Source organism: Pezoporus flaviventris, unplaced genomic scaffold (assembly GCF_033815535.1).
Source record: "Pezoporus flaviventris isolate CSIRO_AGI_PZ_B2104156 unplaced genomic scaffold, CSIRO_AGI_Pfla_v1 ptg000008l, whole genome shotgun sequence".
NCBI classification, from domain to species: Eukaryota; Metazoa; Chordata; class Aves; order Psittaciformes; family Psittacidae; genus Pezoporus; species Pezoporus flaviventris.
Genome location: NW_026892556.1, coordinates 226,027 through 244,304, shown reverse-complemented (window position 1 = coordinate 244,304; position 18,278 = coordinate 226,027). Strand labels below are relative to the sequence as shown.

The following is an 18,278-nucleotide window of genomic DNA, read 5'->3' as shown; positions in this document are numbered from 1 at the left end:
ACTCTTCCAGGAACACAGAATACTATGATTATGGACACGGGGAGGCACAGGAAACCTATGAAGCTTATGGTATGTCTGGGAATACTGTTCTCTTGACAGGGAAGGGGCTGCACATAGTTGGAAATTGCCTGCAGCAGTTGCACATAGTTGGGAATTGCTTGTGGTCAGCCAGCTGTTTTCTAGTGCCATTCCATTCTGTAAGCAAAATCTTACTGAGGAGAACCGCAAGTAGTTTTCATGGTAGGGCATTTATGCCCTACAGATTATGCAGGTCTGAACAACCAAAGGCATCCTGTGGATTTTAGATTCTTATCTAAGTGGGTTGTCTCAAAGATGATGCTTTCAAAATTCTGTTTCTTAACTATGGAAATATTTTTTAATTTCCTTATAGCTTTAGAATATTTTAAGAGCTCTGGATTTCCACCCACAGCACTACTTTTGCTGCAGTCTGGTTTTCACAGATTGTATTTTGTTGAGTTGGATGAGTGCATGGTTCCATCTGCTTCCTTATCCTCAAAAACCTGCTGGCTGATACTGACTCTGCATATACATTTGATTGAAAAATGGATTTAAATGTCATCTGAAGGCCTCCCTTTGACTAGGTGAAACAGTTTTGGTCAATATGACTTTTAAGTAGTCTGTGAAGTTTAGCTAATTACATAAGGCTGTAAACTTAGGCTAGACTGAGGGGTGGGGGAGACCAGTTTAACCACAACTGCACATCACCAGCTGTCAAAAACAGTAAGCCTTATATCTGAGGTGCTGGCAATAAAGGACTGGGTGACAACTGCATTTTTTTAAGCTAGTTCATATATCCAAGCTTATGAATGGCATCTGCATGTGGCAGTGAGTAAGATGCATTTTCCTCTCTCTGTAAACAAGCTATAAACAAGTTATGAAAGCCACACAGCATGCTGCTTAACGGCATGGAAATAGTCTGTATTGTAAACAGTCCCTTTAGCAGAGCATCAGCCTGAAGGCTTCAGTGAATGCAGGTAGTGAGGGTAATGACCAACTGGAGGGGATTTCTGGGATCCTTGGGAACTGGGAATCCCTTGTCATGTATTAGGGAAGCAGAGCTGTTAATGAGGTGGCTGTTTCCTGCCCCAGGGCATTCCTTGCTCTGGATTTAAACTGTGTGAAGTTCAAATTCAGGTGCCTTTCAGGGATGTGTTTCCAGTCTTTTCCAGTCTGAGATGCATTTCAATAGACAGCTGCTGTCAGGAGCTCCTCTCTTTCCTGCCTTCAGTGGCTTGGTTTGTTGCCTGTGTTTAGTCACACAGTACAAAGAGGCTTTTGTGCCTCCTACTTGGTAGGAGAGTGGTGGTGCTGCCTGGGATATGATGGCCAAAATGCTCACTGTACACTTGGTGTCAGGTTGCCACAGCTAATCTGTTTATCCACAGTAATTTCCTTTGGTCTCTGCTTTCATAAAAATAGAATTAGAGAAATAAATTGTTGAGCCAAGCTGGAGAGTTCTGAGAAAATGGGAACGTGCTCTGAGGTGGTAGGAACCAGCTTGGCTGGCCCCAGGCTTCATACACTTGATTTCATAAACCAGTCACCCTGGAGAGAGTGACAGGCATGCAAGTGTAAATGTTGCAAGCACAAGCCATAATGAAAGCTGATCTTTGATATCTGAGGCTTGAGCGAGCTCAGAGACAATGGGATGTGAACTTCACTTGTTCGAGCTGTGTGCAGCAGGAGGGTTAGGGCTGTCCTGGCGAGTGCTTTGTTCATCAGCAGTTAACACTGGTACAGCAAGCAGATGCTTTCCTGTATTTGTGGAGGGGAAGGAACAGCATGTCACAGTCAGAAAGCAGACTGGTGTCTGGAAGTTGTCCTATGCTACAGCAGCGTAGGGACTTAATTATTTTGGCACAGTTATCCAGGACCTGTCTTACCTGGTGCCTGGGAAGGAGGGAAGTGCTACCTGTAGCTGTCCCCCCAGCCAGACCCCAGGTTAGAGATGCTGCTGGCCACCAGCCTGAGGGGCTGTGGATGTTGCCACCTTTGCCACAGCCAGCTGCCAGTGCTGCCCTGTGAACTGGCTTTGGCTCTGCTGGAGGTAATGACCTCTAAAAGGCACTGGGTTTGTCCAAGTTGGTACTGAGCTGGGCTGTCAGGGCTGCAGGCTTCCCAGGATCCCACACAAGTGCCTTTTTTCCCACAGTGTCAGAAGGAATGTGGTTTAGTGATGGACTTGGCAGTGCTGGGTTAGTGGTTGGACTCAAGGGTACTTTCCAACCTGAATGATTTTGTGTGCTGTGAACAAGAGGTTTTGGTGGACCACAGGGTACTTTGCAGACTAATTTTGGGGTGAAACCACTCTGAAGATGCCCCATGCTGCTGTATCGACTCTGGAGGAAAGCCCGTCCATCCAGCACCACAGCTCCCTCCACGCCCTTGACTCACAGCACTCCACCATCCTTGACATATCCCTCTCTTTTCCACAGGGCAAGATGACTGGAATGGAACGAGGCCCTCCCTGAAGGCCCCGCCGGCCAGGCCAGTGAAGGGGGCCTACAGAGAGCACCCATACGGACGTTATTAAAAAGCAAACATGAGAGAAAAATATCAGTTATGAGCAAACAGTTGTTACTGATTCTTGTATCTCCCAGGATTCCCGTTGCTTTACCCACACCAGACAAGTAATTGTCTAACTGTTTTTCTTCGTGGCCCTTTTTCTCCCACTCCATCCTCACCCTGCATTCTGGCTTCTGTACGTAGTATTTTAAAATGAGTTAAATAGATTTAGAGGAGCAACTTCCAGTTCTTTTTGTTTTGTCCTTTTTTTAAGTGTGTAGGTGGCTTTTCTTTCTTTGTTGTTTAGCTAAAACACAAACTGTAACTTTTTTTAAGAAAAAGAAAAAAGTTGAGTTAAAAATGTTAGTTTCAGAAGTGACATGCTTTGCTTAGCAGTTACAAAATTAAGGTTTTGTTAACCCCTTCACTTTGGTTTTAAGGAACCCATAAAAGTTGTAGTTGCAGAATCCCAAAGTAGGCTACATTTCAAAATTCAGGGCTGTTTTTAAGAACTAATAGCATAATGTAACGGTAGTAGCTGCCACCGTTTAAAAGTAACCTCAGATGTCAGAATTTCCTTAAAAGCAGATTGCTGGTGAATTCTAAGTTTAAATTTTAATATGAAGGATCCTCAAACAAATTAAATAGTTGGGGTTTTTTATTATTAATTTATTTTAAGGTAATTGACTTAAAAAAAAAAAACCAACCAAATTAGGTTTATAAAATTGACTTTTCTTATGTGGGTTTTGAAATCTAGCCCCGAACGTGCGGTGTTGAGAGATGCTTGGGAAGCAGATTTTCCAGTGTAAAGGGGTTCTTAGTTTGGTTCTGTATGAAGAGCTTGGAAGGGAAAACCAAATCAAAGCATGGATCTAATTGCCCAGTGTTTGATTAGAAAGCAGAGTAAAAGTGCCGTTTTATTCCTCTAGTTCTTGGGGCAGATAAATCAGCTCTAGTTTAAAACCGACATAAGTGTTGATGTTAGCGATCCATTGCGTTGTTCAAGTGTATCTCAACACTAGCTTTGCATAAAAAGGGACACTGCAGCTGAAAAAAAAATGAGGAAAAGCTTCACTTTGTACATAGGATAAAGTCCTAATTGGATTTGTACACTGTCCTCCCACTCTGTTCCTGAAGATTAAATGCTACATGTGTAAGTCTGCCTAACTAGGTAGCTAAAACTTGTCAAAATGTCTGCCTCAGTTTGTCAATAAAGTTTAGTCCTTTTTTAATCAAAGTAAATGTGATGAATTGTCATTTTTTTGGTTGAGAGCTAAAATAGCTATTTATATTTTTTTCATTCAGATAAATTTAAATTAACACTAAAGCTAATTGTCTTTTTAAAACCTGGAGACATTCTAAACCACGGTCGTTTGTGTAATCCTCACAAAAAAAATCTCACCAAGCCCATTGAGCTTCAGTTAAAAAGGAGAGGAAAAAAAAAAAGGCAAAAGAAAAGCAAATTTGTTTTTCACCCCCTGGAAGTTGTTGCAATCAGTTTGATCCTGGGCTATGGCAGGAATCTGTCCTTAGGAAAGTAGTCATGGTTCTTTGCTGAATTACCAATTCAGATTTCAGCCTCACCAGGCTATTCCATGCTGCAGACTCCAGATTGAGTCTGAAATGGCTGGTTTAAACGTAGCGTGACAAAATGAGCGCTGAAAATTCCAAGGCTCAGCTGCCACCAGGAGGAGAAGGAAGGTTGCTTTCTGCTTCATGTTAACACCCCTACCCCCCTTGGCTAAGCCCTTCCGTCTTACAGTGGCCTTTCTTTGGAAAGCCACATAAAAATGTAGCTTTTTGTTTGAGAAGGTGCTCCAGTTGCTCCTCATGTCTTTCTGCAAGGGTGTGTCTGTCTAGAGATAGAATAGAATAGCTTAAACTGCTGCTTATATATGAAAAAGGGTTTGTATTTCCCATCTGCAAAATGAATCTGGCATTCCAGGGGGAGAGAATTAAACTGCTCGGGGGTGAAAAATAGAGCATTAGGAACCAAACTGCCTGTAGTAGTGCATGATTGAGGGGAATACTTTAAAACAAAAAGTTGTATTTGTAGATTGTTATTAAAGTGTAAATAACGGCATTTTCAACACTGGTTTGGAGTCAGCTTTCAGGGCATAATGTCTTGCTTGATGAAAAGATCACCCTATGCCCCCCTTTTAAAGGAAAATTATCGCAGGAGAATCAGGATGTGTAAAGCTAACATGCATCGCAAAGCCCAAAAGGTAACCTAAATGTCTGATTTTAATAGCACATTTCTCTTTTACATAAACTGCGACGGCAACTTGCATAAACTTTATTGAACCAATTCTTCAGATGTTAATTTTAGTGTAAAAAAAAATGGCAAAAAATTGTTTAAAATAAACATTAAAAACACCCAAACCACGTGCTTCTGCATAAATCAGCAATAACTTTAATAACATGCCCTTTGAAACTGTAACGTAATGTGGGCAAAAAGGAATCGGCAAGCTTAAATCTCAAGGGATGTAAAATGACAGCGGATATAGATAGTCCTGCTACTGCCAACAACAAAATTCTGCTCAGTTACTTAAACATGTAAAATGATGGCCCTTTTTAGACCCCGATATTGCTATTTACTGCAAAATGCCCAAAGCTCAGCTTAAGTTGCATGTTTTCCTTCCTGTGTAATTGCATGCAGGAATCTCTCTGGGTTTTTTATCTTCTTTTGATTTGTGCTTGCCTTTGGGACACTCACAAATGTCTTCAATTTACAGGAGTCAAGAGTGCACCGTGCCGAATCACTTGGGTGAGGGCGAGCAGGGGCACCATGAAGTGGGTGAGTTTATTTATTTTTGCAACCCATTGCAAGCTGCTAATGTGTTCTGTGTGGGAACGGGGTGGGGGTAGGGAGGGCACCATCTGAGCTGTGAAATCAAAGCCATTCTTGCTATATGCATAAATAAATTACTCTGGAAGGCTGGTTACATGACTGATGCTCTTGCAGAGGTCACAGTGTGGAGGAAGCTTTGGTACATACCTGTGTAAAGCTCTCCCACTGAGATTCCGGAGAGAAGGAGGTTTAGGTGTGTTTGAAGAGATGGAAATGTGGGGAGATGTGTGTCTTAGAGCCAGTTCCTAGCTGAGATACCTCCAGGAGGGTGCTGTCAGCATCAGGGGCTGTTGAAATTGTTATCCAATGCTCTAGAAACAGAGCAGCCTGATAGGAATTCTTATGTGAACCCATAATGTATTAAAATTGCAAACTGCAGGTTTTCGATCGGATGCTGCCCAGCTAGATCTTGCTAGTTCTACCCCATCTATGTCTCCATCACTTCTGGAATGGGATCTGGCTACTGGCTTTTGTCCGATATCATTGCCAGAGATGGTTCCATCAGTGGTCCTGCCAGACTGACTGGGACACGTTTAGCTCAGAGCCCTGCAGGGCTGCACACCTGTTGTCAGTGGGTAACATCATGAGCCTTCAGGAGGAATGCTGGACCCCCATCACCTTTGGGTGCTGGTGCTGAAGAGCACTCACAGCAGTGGGGCTCCCTCTGTCGGCTGCTCTGGCCTCACTGATGTGCTAAATCTCCAATAAATACCTTAATAACTGCATACAAGTGCTCCCATACCAAGTGGCACCTTGCACCATGCACGAGTAGAGAGACCTGCACACACAGCAAGGGCACATCTCCCCAGGGCCCAAAGGCAGAAGCTGGAAGCATTTCCTTTCTAGACAGCTCATCGCTTTCTGTCCAAGCTCAAGGTCCATAAATAAAAGAACAAAGAATCAAGTCCTTGCCATGTTGAAGAAGTCAAATGGCTTCAAAAGACAACTGTGAAAAGCCTTGGGCATAGGACAGAGAAGGACATAAGTCTTATATGGAAATTTAAAGCTACCAAATGAGCTTCTCTTATCTTAGGAACATGAGGAAAGAGGATAGCAGAGGATAGTGGAAATGCAAGAGTGAAATTACCCTTAAGTTTTCAACTCAAAAATTGAATCTGTAGTTTTCTGCTAGGGAAAATTATAACACGTCTGGATTTGTGGCCTGTTTATTGAATGCATCTTCATTTACAATGTAATTGGAACATCAATTTGTATGGTGGTGTACCAATCTTTCCCATTTCTTTCTTAATAGGCACAGCTTTTATATCAAGTGGAAAAGATTTGATAGAGATCATCTATTATGATGCAGTTTTTTACCAGTAGAAGTGGATCTTGTGACACTGCCTTTGGAGTAGCACAGCTTGGTTGTGCATTGCATTTGTTGCATGTTTATGTAGAAGACTTTCATGTTATGGAGGAACGTAAATCTTAATCTACTGAAATAACTCTATATGGGAAAAGTTTTTTGAAAACATGCCCTGCATCAGACATCTTCCTCCCTCTCATAGCATTCCTGCATTTAGATTTTAGCCTGGAGTCTGCAGATGCTAATTTGAGGTCCCAAAATAGCCATTGGCACTTGATGTGTCTCTTGGAGGTAATCCAGTTAGCCAGGCATTCCAAGGGTGATCCAGGACTGAAATTAGTCAGAGGTAGAGATTCCTTTGAGTGCTGAAGGCTGAGTCACTTAAATAACCTTCCTGTTTCTACTGGCAGGTACCTGCTGGAGGTGGTAATCTGGCTCTGAGCTCACGAGCACCAGTGATCTTTCATTTCCTGCTTTCCCCAAAGGGCTAATCCATATCTTATTATTTGTAGGATTTTGGTAAAGACCATAAACAAGATGAAGGCCGCAACTGTACTTGGTGCTGTGGGGTGTGATGTGCAGCAATGGTCACCTCTCCTCTCTGGAGGGGTTTCCCAACAATTCTGTTGTTTCCAAGAGTCACATAGCTCTAGAAACACTCTCTTGCAGTGACTGCTCTGTGCCTCCACAGTCCCATCTCCTCTGGTCCATGCTTCCAGCTCTTTGGTGTAAACACTCAGGCTGGCCTTGCTTGGAGCTGCCACAGACTTGGACTTGACTCTTCCTTGGTGATATCTCACCATGCACAGTGGTTCATAGTCAGTATGTTGGGCAGCAGCAAGAGTGGGAACCAGAGCTTTCAGGGAAAAACACTCCGACTGGTATCACAGAGATATCTCCCAGTGGCTTTTCCTGCACGGAGGCTGTCATTCCCTGCCCGTTCCTTATGCCTGGTTTCAAGTTGCTGTTTGGATTATTAAATAAAGCAAATTGCTATGAGCTTGCTTTTATAACTTAGGGTATTCTAATGTTTAACTTAAACCACTGTTCTTTCAGTAAGGCTAAGGCATTATCTTGACACAGCCCTGTCAAACTCTCTGTTTGGTAGATGGGGTTTGAGAGCACAGCTGGATTCCCCACTCGGCTGTTGAAGCAAATGATTCCTTTAGTACAGAAAGAAGGTTTAAATTTGTACGAGAGCATCTGTCACAAGCAGAGCCAAGAGGAAGAGTTCAGATGTGTGCATCTTCCTTCCCTCACCCCATGCCAGTGCCCTCCTCCAGAACACCAGGGCTGAGGGTGATTCCTGCAGCCAGTGATCAACCTTCTGAGCAGCCCTGGAGGAGGAGGGTTACAAGGAACAAGTACATATGGTGTTCTTGGGGAGGAAGATGGGGCTTAGGGAAATACTTTAATTGATAAGCCTCTACCATCTTGGGTGAGATGTTGGACACATGCCCCGTTTGTAAGCTTTGAGGGGAAGGAATTCCTGCAGGTTACCCTGGGCCCGTGGGAGCTCCCATCTCTGATGTAGATGTTACTCCTTTCTACTCAGGAAATTCAGTTACTGTGAGCACAGAGCAGAAACCTTTGCTGTTACTGCTCAGTTGAGGCTTCTATTGCTACCATATGTTTTACTGAAAGTGTTTGTCTCTGTGCTCATTTTGTTCCTTTTGCAAAGTCGGATGAATCTCCTGATGAGATGATTACAGATCTGATAAAGGAAGGTTAAGATGCTGTTTGCTCTGCTGCGGCTGGGAAATAGGAACCTGCCAGCTCTTGGTGAGTGTTGGAGAACACCAGAGTGTTGGAGAGCTTCTTGGCAGCCACAGATGCTGGAGAGCACCAGCATGCAGGAGTACTGACATAGAAAGTGTTTTCCAGCAAAGCTGCTGCTTTACTGCTGGCTTCAGAACCAAATACTGCAACCAACAGCTCAGATGCAGTGTTACAGATGCAAACCTGGCATCAGTACAGGTTTGCCTTTATAGAGTTGTCAGTACTGTTGCCTTTAGAGTTGTTCCTGGAGGACTTTGACAGCCTCAGGTGTCTGGATGCTCAGTTTTTTTGATGGCTTTGCATGATAAGAGGTTTCAAAACCAGTAAGAAATGAAAGACTGTCCTGATGAAAGGTCTTTAACTGCAGAGATGGACAGGGTTTGGAGCAAGATGGCACAGGGTTGGAGCTGGATGAGCTTTAAGGTCTCTTCCAACCCAAACCATTCCATGATTCTATGAAAGGGCAAGAACTGCAGAGATTTCCCCATGAAAGCTCATTAATCAGTAGAGGTGGCCCTGTGAAAGTTCATTAATTGCCTCCAGCCCAGACGCAGGTGATTCTCAGGGTTGTATAATGCTCCATCTGCACTCAAGCGTCAAAACACCCACGACTTAAGGAAATCAGTGGAAAACACCACACGTGGCTGGTGGAGATGGTGAAAGCTGATCAAGGTGAATCACAGCATTAAAATAACTCACAGAGGAGATGGCTGGCAGAGTGGGGAGCTGGGGCAGATGTTGGAAGTGATTAGTCATCCCCTCAATAAAGGCCTAATGAGGTTTATTGCCCTGAGGTCTCTCTCTTGTGTCTCTTCCCACCGCGGAGCTGCCGTTCCCGTTCCGTCTGGGGGATGGAGTCGGGGGGGGTCCCATAATCCCCCCCCGAGGTGGGGGGGGGGGGGGGGGGGCGGGCGGGGTTTAGGGGCGGGGGCGTGGCCATGCGGGCGCGCACGCAGGAGGCTTGTCCGCTGCCGGCCGCCATCGCCCCGCCCGCCATATTGTGCCCGGCGCAGGCTGAGCGCGGCCGGAGATGGGTGAGGGGGGCGAGCGGCGGCGGGACTGGGACCGGCACCGGGGCGGGGAGGAGGGAGGACGGGGGTGAACCGGGAGCTGGGGGAAGGGCCGGGCTGCCCGCGGGCCGCTGCAGAGCCCGCAGTTCGCCCCGCCCCGCTGCCGCCGCGAGGGGGGCGGCTCCCGGGCCGCGGCCTGGTCCGGAGTCAGCGGCGCTGCTTCGGAGCCGCGCTCGTCCCTGCAGCCCAGGTGCGTGCTCCTGTAGCTCCTCTGGAGTCCCCTTCCGGAGCCGCTAGTGCTGCTGTGCAGGTTTATCGTGCCCCGGTGCAGTCACCGGAGCCCCCCGGTACTCTCCCGTGGCCTGTGCTGTGAGCCTGTAGCTCTCACTGCAGCCCTGCCTGCTCCCCGAGGCCTTTATAGCCCCCACTGCTCTCTCATCGCCCCTACTACTCCCCGTGTGCCCCCCGCTGCTCTCTTGTGGTCTCTGCTTGTGCCCGCAGATTTCCCCTTTCTACCCTGCAGCCTCTGCCTGCATCCTTGGAGTGTTTGTGGCTCCTGCCTGCACCCCTCTAGACGTTACAGCCCCTGTCCTCTGCCCTCACAGCCGCCACTGCCCCTTCAGAGCCCACAGTGAGCTCCTAGAGCCCCTGACCTGCACTCCTGCACCTCCCAAGTGTCTCCCCCAGCTCTCTAATCAGGCCCAGCACTTGCATCCTACAGCCTTCCCCTCTCAGACTCTCTTGTCGTGGTGTTGTGGGTGTCGAACTCACTGTTTTGAGGTCCTGTGCCCCACCCCCACCCCCCCCCCAGCCTGTGTATTGTATCCCTGTGCACAGCCCATCCTGTTCACCGGCATCCCCAGCTCACAAGGACTCTGTGTGCCATGGCACGTACTGGGGTTTCTGCACTTCACTCTGTACTCGCAGCCCTGCAGCCCCCTCTGTGCCCCTGTGATGACACCCACCTTGGGGTGTCTTTGCTTCGCTCAGGTCTGGCTCCAGGCACAACTCCTTTGTGCTCTGTCCCTCATTGTTCAGGACTAGTGCATCACTTGCTGGAGGACTGGAGCTCATCCTAAGCTTTAGACCTTGTTTAAGAGCAATCTCTAATCCTTCAGCAGTTATGTTTTTCCTTTCCCCAGATGCTCAGTGATGCAAACCGGAAATCAGCAGTCAGTAAAAGAAAGGTTGAGCAATTGCTACGGCCTGATCCGGGTTTCTTCACAGCTCAGATTTCACTTGCAGTAGCTGGTGTGTTATCACCTGGCCTTTTGCTATGGTCTGTAGATCTAAGGTTAAACAGGATCTAGAGGGAGGGCCTTGTTATGGGTGTTATGGTTTACACTGACAAGAAAGCACTAGAAAAGCTAACACTGGACTGACGTCTTCTTGAGCTCTGTGCCATCCAAACATACAACAAAATACAGCTGTAAAAGTGCTAGTTATTTTTTTCCCTCTTAAAGGAGCAAAGCAGGAAGAAGCCCCTTTGTGTGCTCTTCTGGTATCCCTTTAAAAGACTTGTGAATCTTTTGATTCCAGAACAAAAATGGGCAAAAGGGGACCTAGGTAGAACCCCCAGTTTACTCAATCCTTTGGGCAAATTATTTAGCATCTCCATAAGTGTATTTGCTCTGCCTGTAAAACAGGGATAACACCACAGCCATGCAGATTGAGTTCCTTGTAAACTGCTTTGGGTTGGGAGAGAGGCATGAAAAGCTGCTTCCTGCTCCCCTGGAAGCCTGCATACACTAGGCTTTAGACTCAGTGAATTCGCAGCACCTTGACAAGCTGCTGCATGTCCAGGAGTCAGGAGCTATCTGGAGCTGCATCTATAGCCTGTGGCAAATACAGGAGGTGTAGAAAGGGGCTGAGCAAAGTGATCCTGCTTTTTCCTGCAAGGCAGCAGTGTGAGCGATGGGTTATGGCTGACACTGGGGGCGGGAAGCAGGTGAGCCTTAAATGATAAACCTTTTCCATTCAGTTCTAAGGCCTGCAGACGTCACCAGGCGGTGAAGAGCAGAGAAGGCACCTGGCAGAAGAGCCCTGTGCTCCCTCTGTTATTATGGCAGGGGGAAGACGGGGCCCCAACCGGACGTCCTACTGCCGGAATCCCCTCTGTGATCCCGGTGCCGCTGGCAGCTCTGGCCACGCCACGAGTTCCTCTGTCACGGGCGTGCGCTCACGCACCAGGTACATCCAGCTTGCATGTCCTCACACCAGCTGCTCCTCAGCAAGCTGTGAGACCACCTCTGTGTCCCCATATCACACACTGCTGCTTCTCCTGGGGCTCAGCATCTGTTGCCTCCCAGTGTCTAGCTGGGATCCTCTTTCTCCGGTAGCAGTGTCCATGCTACGTGTTCTAACTGGGATAATGTGAGTTCTGATTTCCCTGAGTGCTTTATCAGAGTGTGACAGGCTGCCAGGAGACAAATCTTTCTTCAAAGCCTTACTCTGGAGTTCAGGCTGTTACATCTCTTGAGCCCTGAAGTTAACATCAGTCTAGGGTAGAATTTAGCCAGGTCAGGTGATGTGTAGGCTGTGTTTGGGGTTTTTTGCAGGTTATAACCTAGCTGGTTCGTTGCATTTCTGCAACTGAAGTAGAGAGGAGGAAGGAGAAGCAGAGTGCCAACAGCAGTGCATAAGCAGCAGGTGCCTTTTTATGAACTCTCTGTGAAGAAAATGTGAGATCTGTCTTAACATGCTCCTTGCTTACAGCCCCAGGCCAAGAAATTTATAGGGATACAGTTATTCAAAAAAGCTATTGCAAGGCCACAGACGATGGAGCAATCCACCTTGTACTTACTTTGCTGTGAGAGCACACACAGAGGTCCTTGTCATGAGTAGGTAATGTGGTACAAATCCACACCCCAGTGTGCCTCCAAGGATTCACCTCTGATAGCCATACCCTCTGATACAGTATCAGAGCGTAGCCGTACCCTCTGTGGTAGCCTCCATCACCTACATGGCAGTCCAGGCTGAGAAGTCCCAAAGTGCTTTATATGTGTCTGAGACCGTTGGTGCTGCTTTTGCAAGAGCACCCTTGGGTCTCGTGTGTCTGTTTCAAGCAGAAAAGGCTTTGTGTTTCTATTTAAAGCCCTTTTCTGGGAAAGGGCTTTAAATAGAATTTAAACGGGAATTCATGTTTGTGTACAGGAACAGAGTTTATTGGTGGATTTATCAGTCCTGAAGAGCTGAATCAGTCTGGGCAGCTTGAGAATGTGGGCATCTCAGAGAGGCAGCTCAGGTTCCTAGAGTTTTCCCTTCATGCACGGCCTTACTTTAGGCCATCAGGAGTGATGCACCGTGTCCACCCCTGGGCTCAAAGGCTGTCTGCAGTCATACTCTGAGACTGTTGTGGTTTCATTTTGGAATTTTCAATAGGAGTTTGTGCTCTCTAGTTCCTTTGAAACCCACACCCAGATTCCTTTGACTGTTGTTATTTAGAGATTGCAAATCAGGAGAGATATATCTAGTGTATATTAATTCCCTTCCCTTTGAGTAAAATGGTTGCTGTCTGGGATTGTGTGCATGCTCACACAGGCATATGCACCTCTGACTATACTTGTTTTTCCTCCATAGTTGAATGAAATTGAAGAATGGGAAAGGGCTTGGGTTTAATTGCTCTGGATTTCATGTTCAAGTACTCTTAGAAATGTAAATAGCAACTTGAGGCCATAAAGCTTCCAATTAATTAAGAGGGCCACTGGTTACCTCTTGAATAGCAAAACACAGCTATGGCTTTTGAACCTGATTCAATGCAAGGGATGTAATGTCAAATGACCTGGTGGTGTAGGCTGGCCTGGTTCCAAATGCTCCTCTCGCTGAGAAAATTCCTGCTCACATCTGCTGTAACAGCCGTCTGAGACACCTTTGGGTGCTTATGCCTCTGGTTTGTGGCAGCCAGTGACCATGAGTCAGCTTAGGTTTCACAGTCAGTATTAGAACACTGTACAGTGTGAGCATGTGGGCTGGAGGACAACACTGTGCTGATCTTGAAGTGACTGCTGGCTTTCACTTTACCTTGACAGGAGTGGTTCAGGCACAGGTCTTTCAAGCCCACCCTTGGCAACTCAGACAGTTGTCCCCCTCCGGCACTGTAAGATCCCAGAGCTGCCTGTGGAGAGGAGTGTGTTGTTTGAGCTTCAGCTCTTCTTCTGTCATCTCGTTGCTCTGTTTGTCCACTACATCAACATCTACAAAACGGTGTGGTGGTACCCACCCTCCCATCCTCCTTCCCACACGTCACTGGTAAGCACTGACGGGCAGCTGGTGGTGGGGATACTCATGGGCTGTCTCCTTGGTCCTTAGACATTGAGTTTTCTAGGTATGTTTGATGCATTCTACATGTGACACTACAGCCCTGGCGGGTTGCTCAAATGACTCTTATTTGGGAAATTTTGGTCAGTGACTGTCTGCTTGGCATTTGACATGGTTTAATGGTGACCTTGGCAGTCCTGGGGTAACGGTTGGACTTACGATCTTAAAGGTCCTTTCCAACCTCGTTGATTCTGTGATTCTGTGCTTCTCATCCTGGAAGAGAGAGTCCAAGGAGAAGAGAATAATTGGGAGCTTCTCTGTCGAATGTGGGTTTCTGGTGCCTGATGGAAAGTAGAATCACTTTGGTTTTGTCACAACAGAACTTTCATCTTATCGACTTCAACGTGCTGACGGTGACAACGATTGTCCTGGCACGCCGGCTGATCAGTGCTATTGTGAAGGAGGTAAAGTCTCCAAGCAGATCTCAGACCTATTCTTTCCTCTCGGGTGAAACGTAAAGCTGTTGCAGTTCCAAACTCTTCTGTCCTTTTCTAAAGAACTTTGTGCTACGTCCAAGTCAGAAACTGAAGCATGGGAAGAACAGAGAACAGAAATGAGTGCCCCAAACCATTGCTGTCCTTCTGTGATTGCTTCTGAATTACTGTCTCAACTGGACTGTAGTATTTCTGCTTTCTTCCTTGTGAAGAACAGTCTTTGGCTCTTTTCCTGTTCTCTTAATTACTCCATCTCTTTGCAAGGAAGAACCAGTGTAGGTCAGTTTCTGCTGACTGTGGTGAGCAGGTCCAGGAGAGTGGTCTGGTCACACTGATAGCTACCACACGTTAACAAGAAACTCTGAAAGCTCTCCTCATCCCAGCTTGAGGAATTAGGTCCGGGTTTATGGAGAGTCCAAATTTCAGCCTTGAGAAAGCCTCTCCTTCCTAGTGAAACAGAGCCTTTCACTAGCTCTTCCTTCACTCATATGAAGTTGATTTCACAGATTGAGTGATGCTCATTTACTGTTTGCTTCCCGTAGGAAGAGTGGATGAGTCTCCCTTCTGCCCAGCTCCCTCTTCTCCCCCTGCAGGCCTCACAGAGTGGGAAAGTCTCCCTGCCACGTTCTGTTTTCCTGGTGGTCACTCGGTTTGCTGTTCTCACTGGCACAGGCTGGAGTTTGTGTCGATCGATAATTCACCTCTTTAGAACCTACTCTTTCCTTAATCTCCTGTTCCTGTGTTACCCGTAAGTATCTCTTCTGTCACTTGTGTGTGATTTCTAATGTTGCTTCGGTGCAGTGGGTGGTGCTCAGTTGAAATGAAGCCTGAGAGTAAATAAGCACTTGATTGCCTGTTAACAGAATTTAAACTACCCTTTTATGTCCTTCTGTGTCACATTTCTTCTTGGTGGTAGGGCATATAACATTTACCCATATTTCAGCTTTAATGTAAGCATTGATTCGTAGATTGCTCTGGAAAGGATTGTCTGCTTTTCTCATGGTAGTTAAAGAACCTGTGTCTTTGGTTTACTTCAGTCATTGGGTGCCTCTGCCAGGCAGTGAATCAAACAGCTTCCCTGCTTCACGTTAACTAACAAAAGGAAGCCTGTTCTATTTCCAGTAGCTCCCTTTTCTCTAGTAGGTACAGGAGGAAGTATCTCAAAAAGCTGAGACTCTGCTTGTGTTTGAGATCAGATTGGTGAAGTTCTTTCCTGGAGTTTATCTAGGTACCAGATGCTGTTTGGGAGGGGGATGTGATCATGATGCTGATCTGCCACCAGCGAAGGCATCACACGGGGAGCTTGTAAGGAAGTAACGGCCTTTCTGCACTTTGCTGCCCCAGGTTTGGCATGTACATTCCCTTCCTTCAGCTCAACTATGACTTTCGGAAGACGGGGCTCTTCTCCCACGTGGCCAACATCAGTCCTAGGGAGACCAGCGAGGTGACCTCCAGGAGCCGAGACTACCTGAGTGTCCTGAAGGAGACGTGGAAGCAGCACACGCGGCAGATGTACGGCATGGAGGCCATGCCCACGCACGCCTGCTGCCTCTCTCCAGATCTCATCCGCAACGAGGTGGAATACCTGAAAATGGACTTTAACTGGCGGATGAAGGAGGTGCTGGTGAGCTCCATGCTCAGTGCCTACTATGTGGCCTTTGTGCCAGTCTGGTTTGTGAAGGTGAGCAAGGGCCAGCACTGCTCTTGTGGATGCTGCTCCTCCAGGACTGGCTGGGGAGGGTTGCGGAGAGGTGGACACAGAGATGAGGTCTGATTCTTGCTTCTCACTTAGCTGGAACCTGGGAGAGGTCAGTCAGGGGGCTGGTCTGCATGCACAGCCAGCCGTATCAAACCCTTTTAGAGAGGCCATGTGAAAAGCAAGAAGCAAAGCCATCTAGGTTTAGCTTTGCTTCAACTCCAGGTAACAGAGGACAATATTACCCTGATAAAGTGTATTCTGACTGTCAGGAATGTGTGCATCCCTTTACGAAGGAGCTCTGCCTCTTCCTACTTCCCCATGAAGATGGAAGGACTGCAGGCCACCCAGTCCCCCACACACTGACCTTCTGTGAGGACAGAGCCCTGGGACAAGGGGATTGATTTTAGTAAGGGAGGCAGTAAAAAAGGAGCCTGGACCTTATTAGGATTATTAGCTGTTTTATTTAAGTTCTTGATACGTTGTACAGTGAGATAAATGTCTTATAGTAAATACGTCAGACTTCAGGGGTGAGCCCAAGTCCCTTCCCCTGCAGGGTTGATGCTCCCACCCATCATCAGCTGAATGAGGAGCGTATCAGGAGCTGTCTTCCTGCTTTTGTGATAGGGTAACAGCATATTTTCACTATGGTGTGTTCAGAACTTGTACAGCAGCCATCCTATGTGGGTGCTTCTTTCTGAAACGGGATCAGTAGCTCTGCACAAAGCCCTCATTTTACCTACCTGAGTGCTTTGTATCACACATTCTTCTTGTCCCCCCACAGAATACTCAGTACTATGACAAGCGCTGGTCATGCGAGCTCTTCCTCCTGGTGTCCATCAGCACATCAGTGATCCTGATGCAGTACCTCCTACCTGCGCGCTACTGTGACCTGCTCCATAAAGCTGCAGCGCACTTGGGCTGCTGGCAGAAGGTCGATCCAGCCCTCTGCTCCAATGTGCTGCAGCATCAGTAAGGAAGCAGCTGACTCCTGGGGCTGGGGCTGGAGTTTTCTCTTAGCTGGCAGGCCTGTTGACGTGAACAGGGATGGGATGGGGAGCTCAGCTTTCCAGCCACCTCTCCTCCTCTTCTTGCTTACAAGAAAGAAAAACGAAGGCAGAGTTGTTGGCTGACACATCTGACAGCGTGCAGACACTGTCTGTGCTGTCCACTTCCAAGTGCAGCAAGCAGATCTCATATTTGGAGATATGCCTTCTGCTTGTTGCCACAAGTAACTGCTGCTTGTCACTGCCATAATTCTGAGCCTCGGTGGCCAAACTCTGGTCTCGCAGCTGTGGAAGTGGCTCATATGTTCTCCTATCTGATGGTGGGACAACAGCAGACCCCCTTTCAGCCATGAAGGTAGAAATCAGAGCGCTCTGCTTGCTCCCTGCAGGTGGACAGAGGAGTGCATGTGGCCCCAGGGAGTGTTGGTGAAACACAGCAAGAACGTATACAAAGCTGTGGGTCATTACAACGTGGCGGTGCCCTCGGACGTCTCGCACTTCCGCTTTCATGTAAGGTCACATCTCCTGCAGTCGTAGAATCCCAGTCTGGTTTGGGTTGAAGGGACCTTAAAGCTCCTCCAGCTCCAACCCCTGCCATGGGCAGGGACACCTTCCACTGGAGCAGCTTGCTCCAAGCCCCTGTGTCCAACCTGGCCTTGAACACTGCCAGAGATGGGGCAGCCACAGCTTCTCTGGGCAACCTCTTGGTCCTGTCTCCTGAGCGCTGAACTGCCTGAGCTGGCTCTGGTGGGAGAGCTGTCCATGGTGTGCAAGGGTGGCAGAACAGGTTGTGTTTGGCATGTATTATTCTCCCATTGGCACTGCCAGTGGGCAGTTGGTCCCTGCAGCCCAGGGCTCTGTCCAGAGCCACTCAATGGTGAATATTAAGGGAAATCCAAGGGGAATCCCCACAGGCCTCTGCTACATGCATCCTGTGGAAAACACAACCCAAAGGGTCTCATTGTGGTCTCCTACAGTTCTTTTTCAGCAACCCCCTGAGGATCCTCAACATCCTGATTCTGCTGGAAGGAGCCGTCATCTTCTACCAGCTTTACTCACTGATTTCTTCAGAGAAGTGGCACCAGACCATCTCGCTGGCTCTGATCCTCTTCAGCAATTACTACGCCTTCTTCAAGCTGTTGCGTGACCGTCTGGTGCTGGGCAAAGCCTACTCCTACTCTGCCAGCAGAGACTCAGAGCAGAAGTTAAGTTAAACCAATTGCACTGGTGCTCAGCTGATGACGAAAAACAAAACGAGATCCTCAGAGCTTTGTATTTTTGTTACCACTGCTTTTTTTTCTTTGATAACTGATGTAATTAAAAGGAAAAAAAACATATTTTTTTACTCCCAA

The 18,278-nt window shown here is 47.3% G+C and overlaps 2 protein-coding genes across 9 annotated transcripts in view; both read left to right on the top strand.

Moving 5' to 3' along the window:
- KHDRBS1 (KH RNA binding domain containing, signal transduction associated 1) overlaps positions 1-7,659 on the top strand; it is a 21,629-nt gene extending 13,970 nt beyond the window's left edge. For 2 of the 3 annotated variants that reach the window (XM_061449778.1, XM_061449779.1), the window contains 2 exons: positions 11-69; positions 2,457-3,768. In XM_061449778.1, the coding sequence (XP_061305762.1) occupies positions 11-69; positions 2,457-2,554 (157 nt within the window). In that variant the 3' untranslated portion in view covers positions 2,555-3,768. Of the gene's footprint in view, positions 1-10; positions 70-2,456; positions 3,769-5,261; positions 5,324-6,629 lie in introns of those variants that run through there. The other variant, XR_009742777.1, reaches the window with a different exon arrangement.
- On the top strand, positions 2,577-18,278 carry TMEM39B (transmembrane protein 39B). 6 transcript variants are annotated; one of them, XM_061449773.1, is made up of 10 exons: positions 2,577-2,651; positions 5,262-5,323; positions 11,454-11,662; positions 13,501-13,720; positions 14,110-14,193; positions 14,817-14,971; positions 15,568-15,904; positions 16,704-16,891; positions 17,316-17,436; positions 17,904-18,278. In XM_061449773.1, the coding sequence occupies exons 3-10, from the start codon at positions 11,535-11,537 to the stop codon at positions 18,138-18,140; spliced, it is 1,470 nt and encodes a 489-aa protein (XP_061305757.1). In that variant the 5' UTR covers positions 2,577-2,651; positions 5,262-5,323; positions 11,454-11,534; the 3' UTR covers positions 18,141-18,278. The 6 variants fall into 6 exon arrangements, with proteins under 6 accessions (XP_061305757.1, XP_061305760.1, XP_061305756.1 ...); XM_061449774.1 differs by lacking the exons at positions 2,577-2,651; positions 5,262-5,323 and adding exons at positions 9,394-9,496; positions 10,615-10,723; XM_061449776.1 differs by lacking the exons at positions 2,577-2,651; positions 5,262-5,323 and adding an exon at positions 9,381-9,496 and having other exon boundaries at positions 15,568-15,847.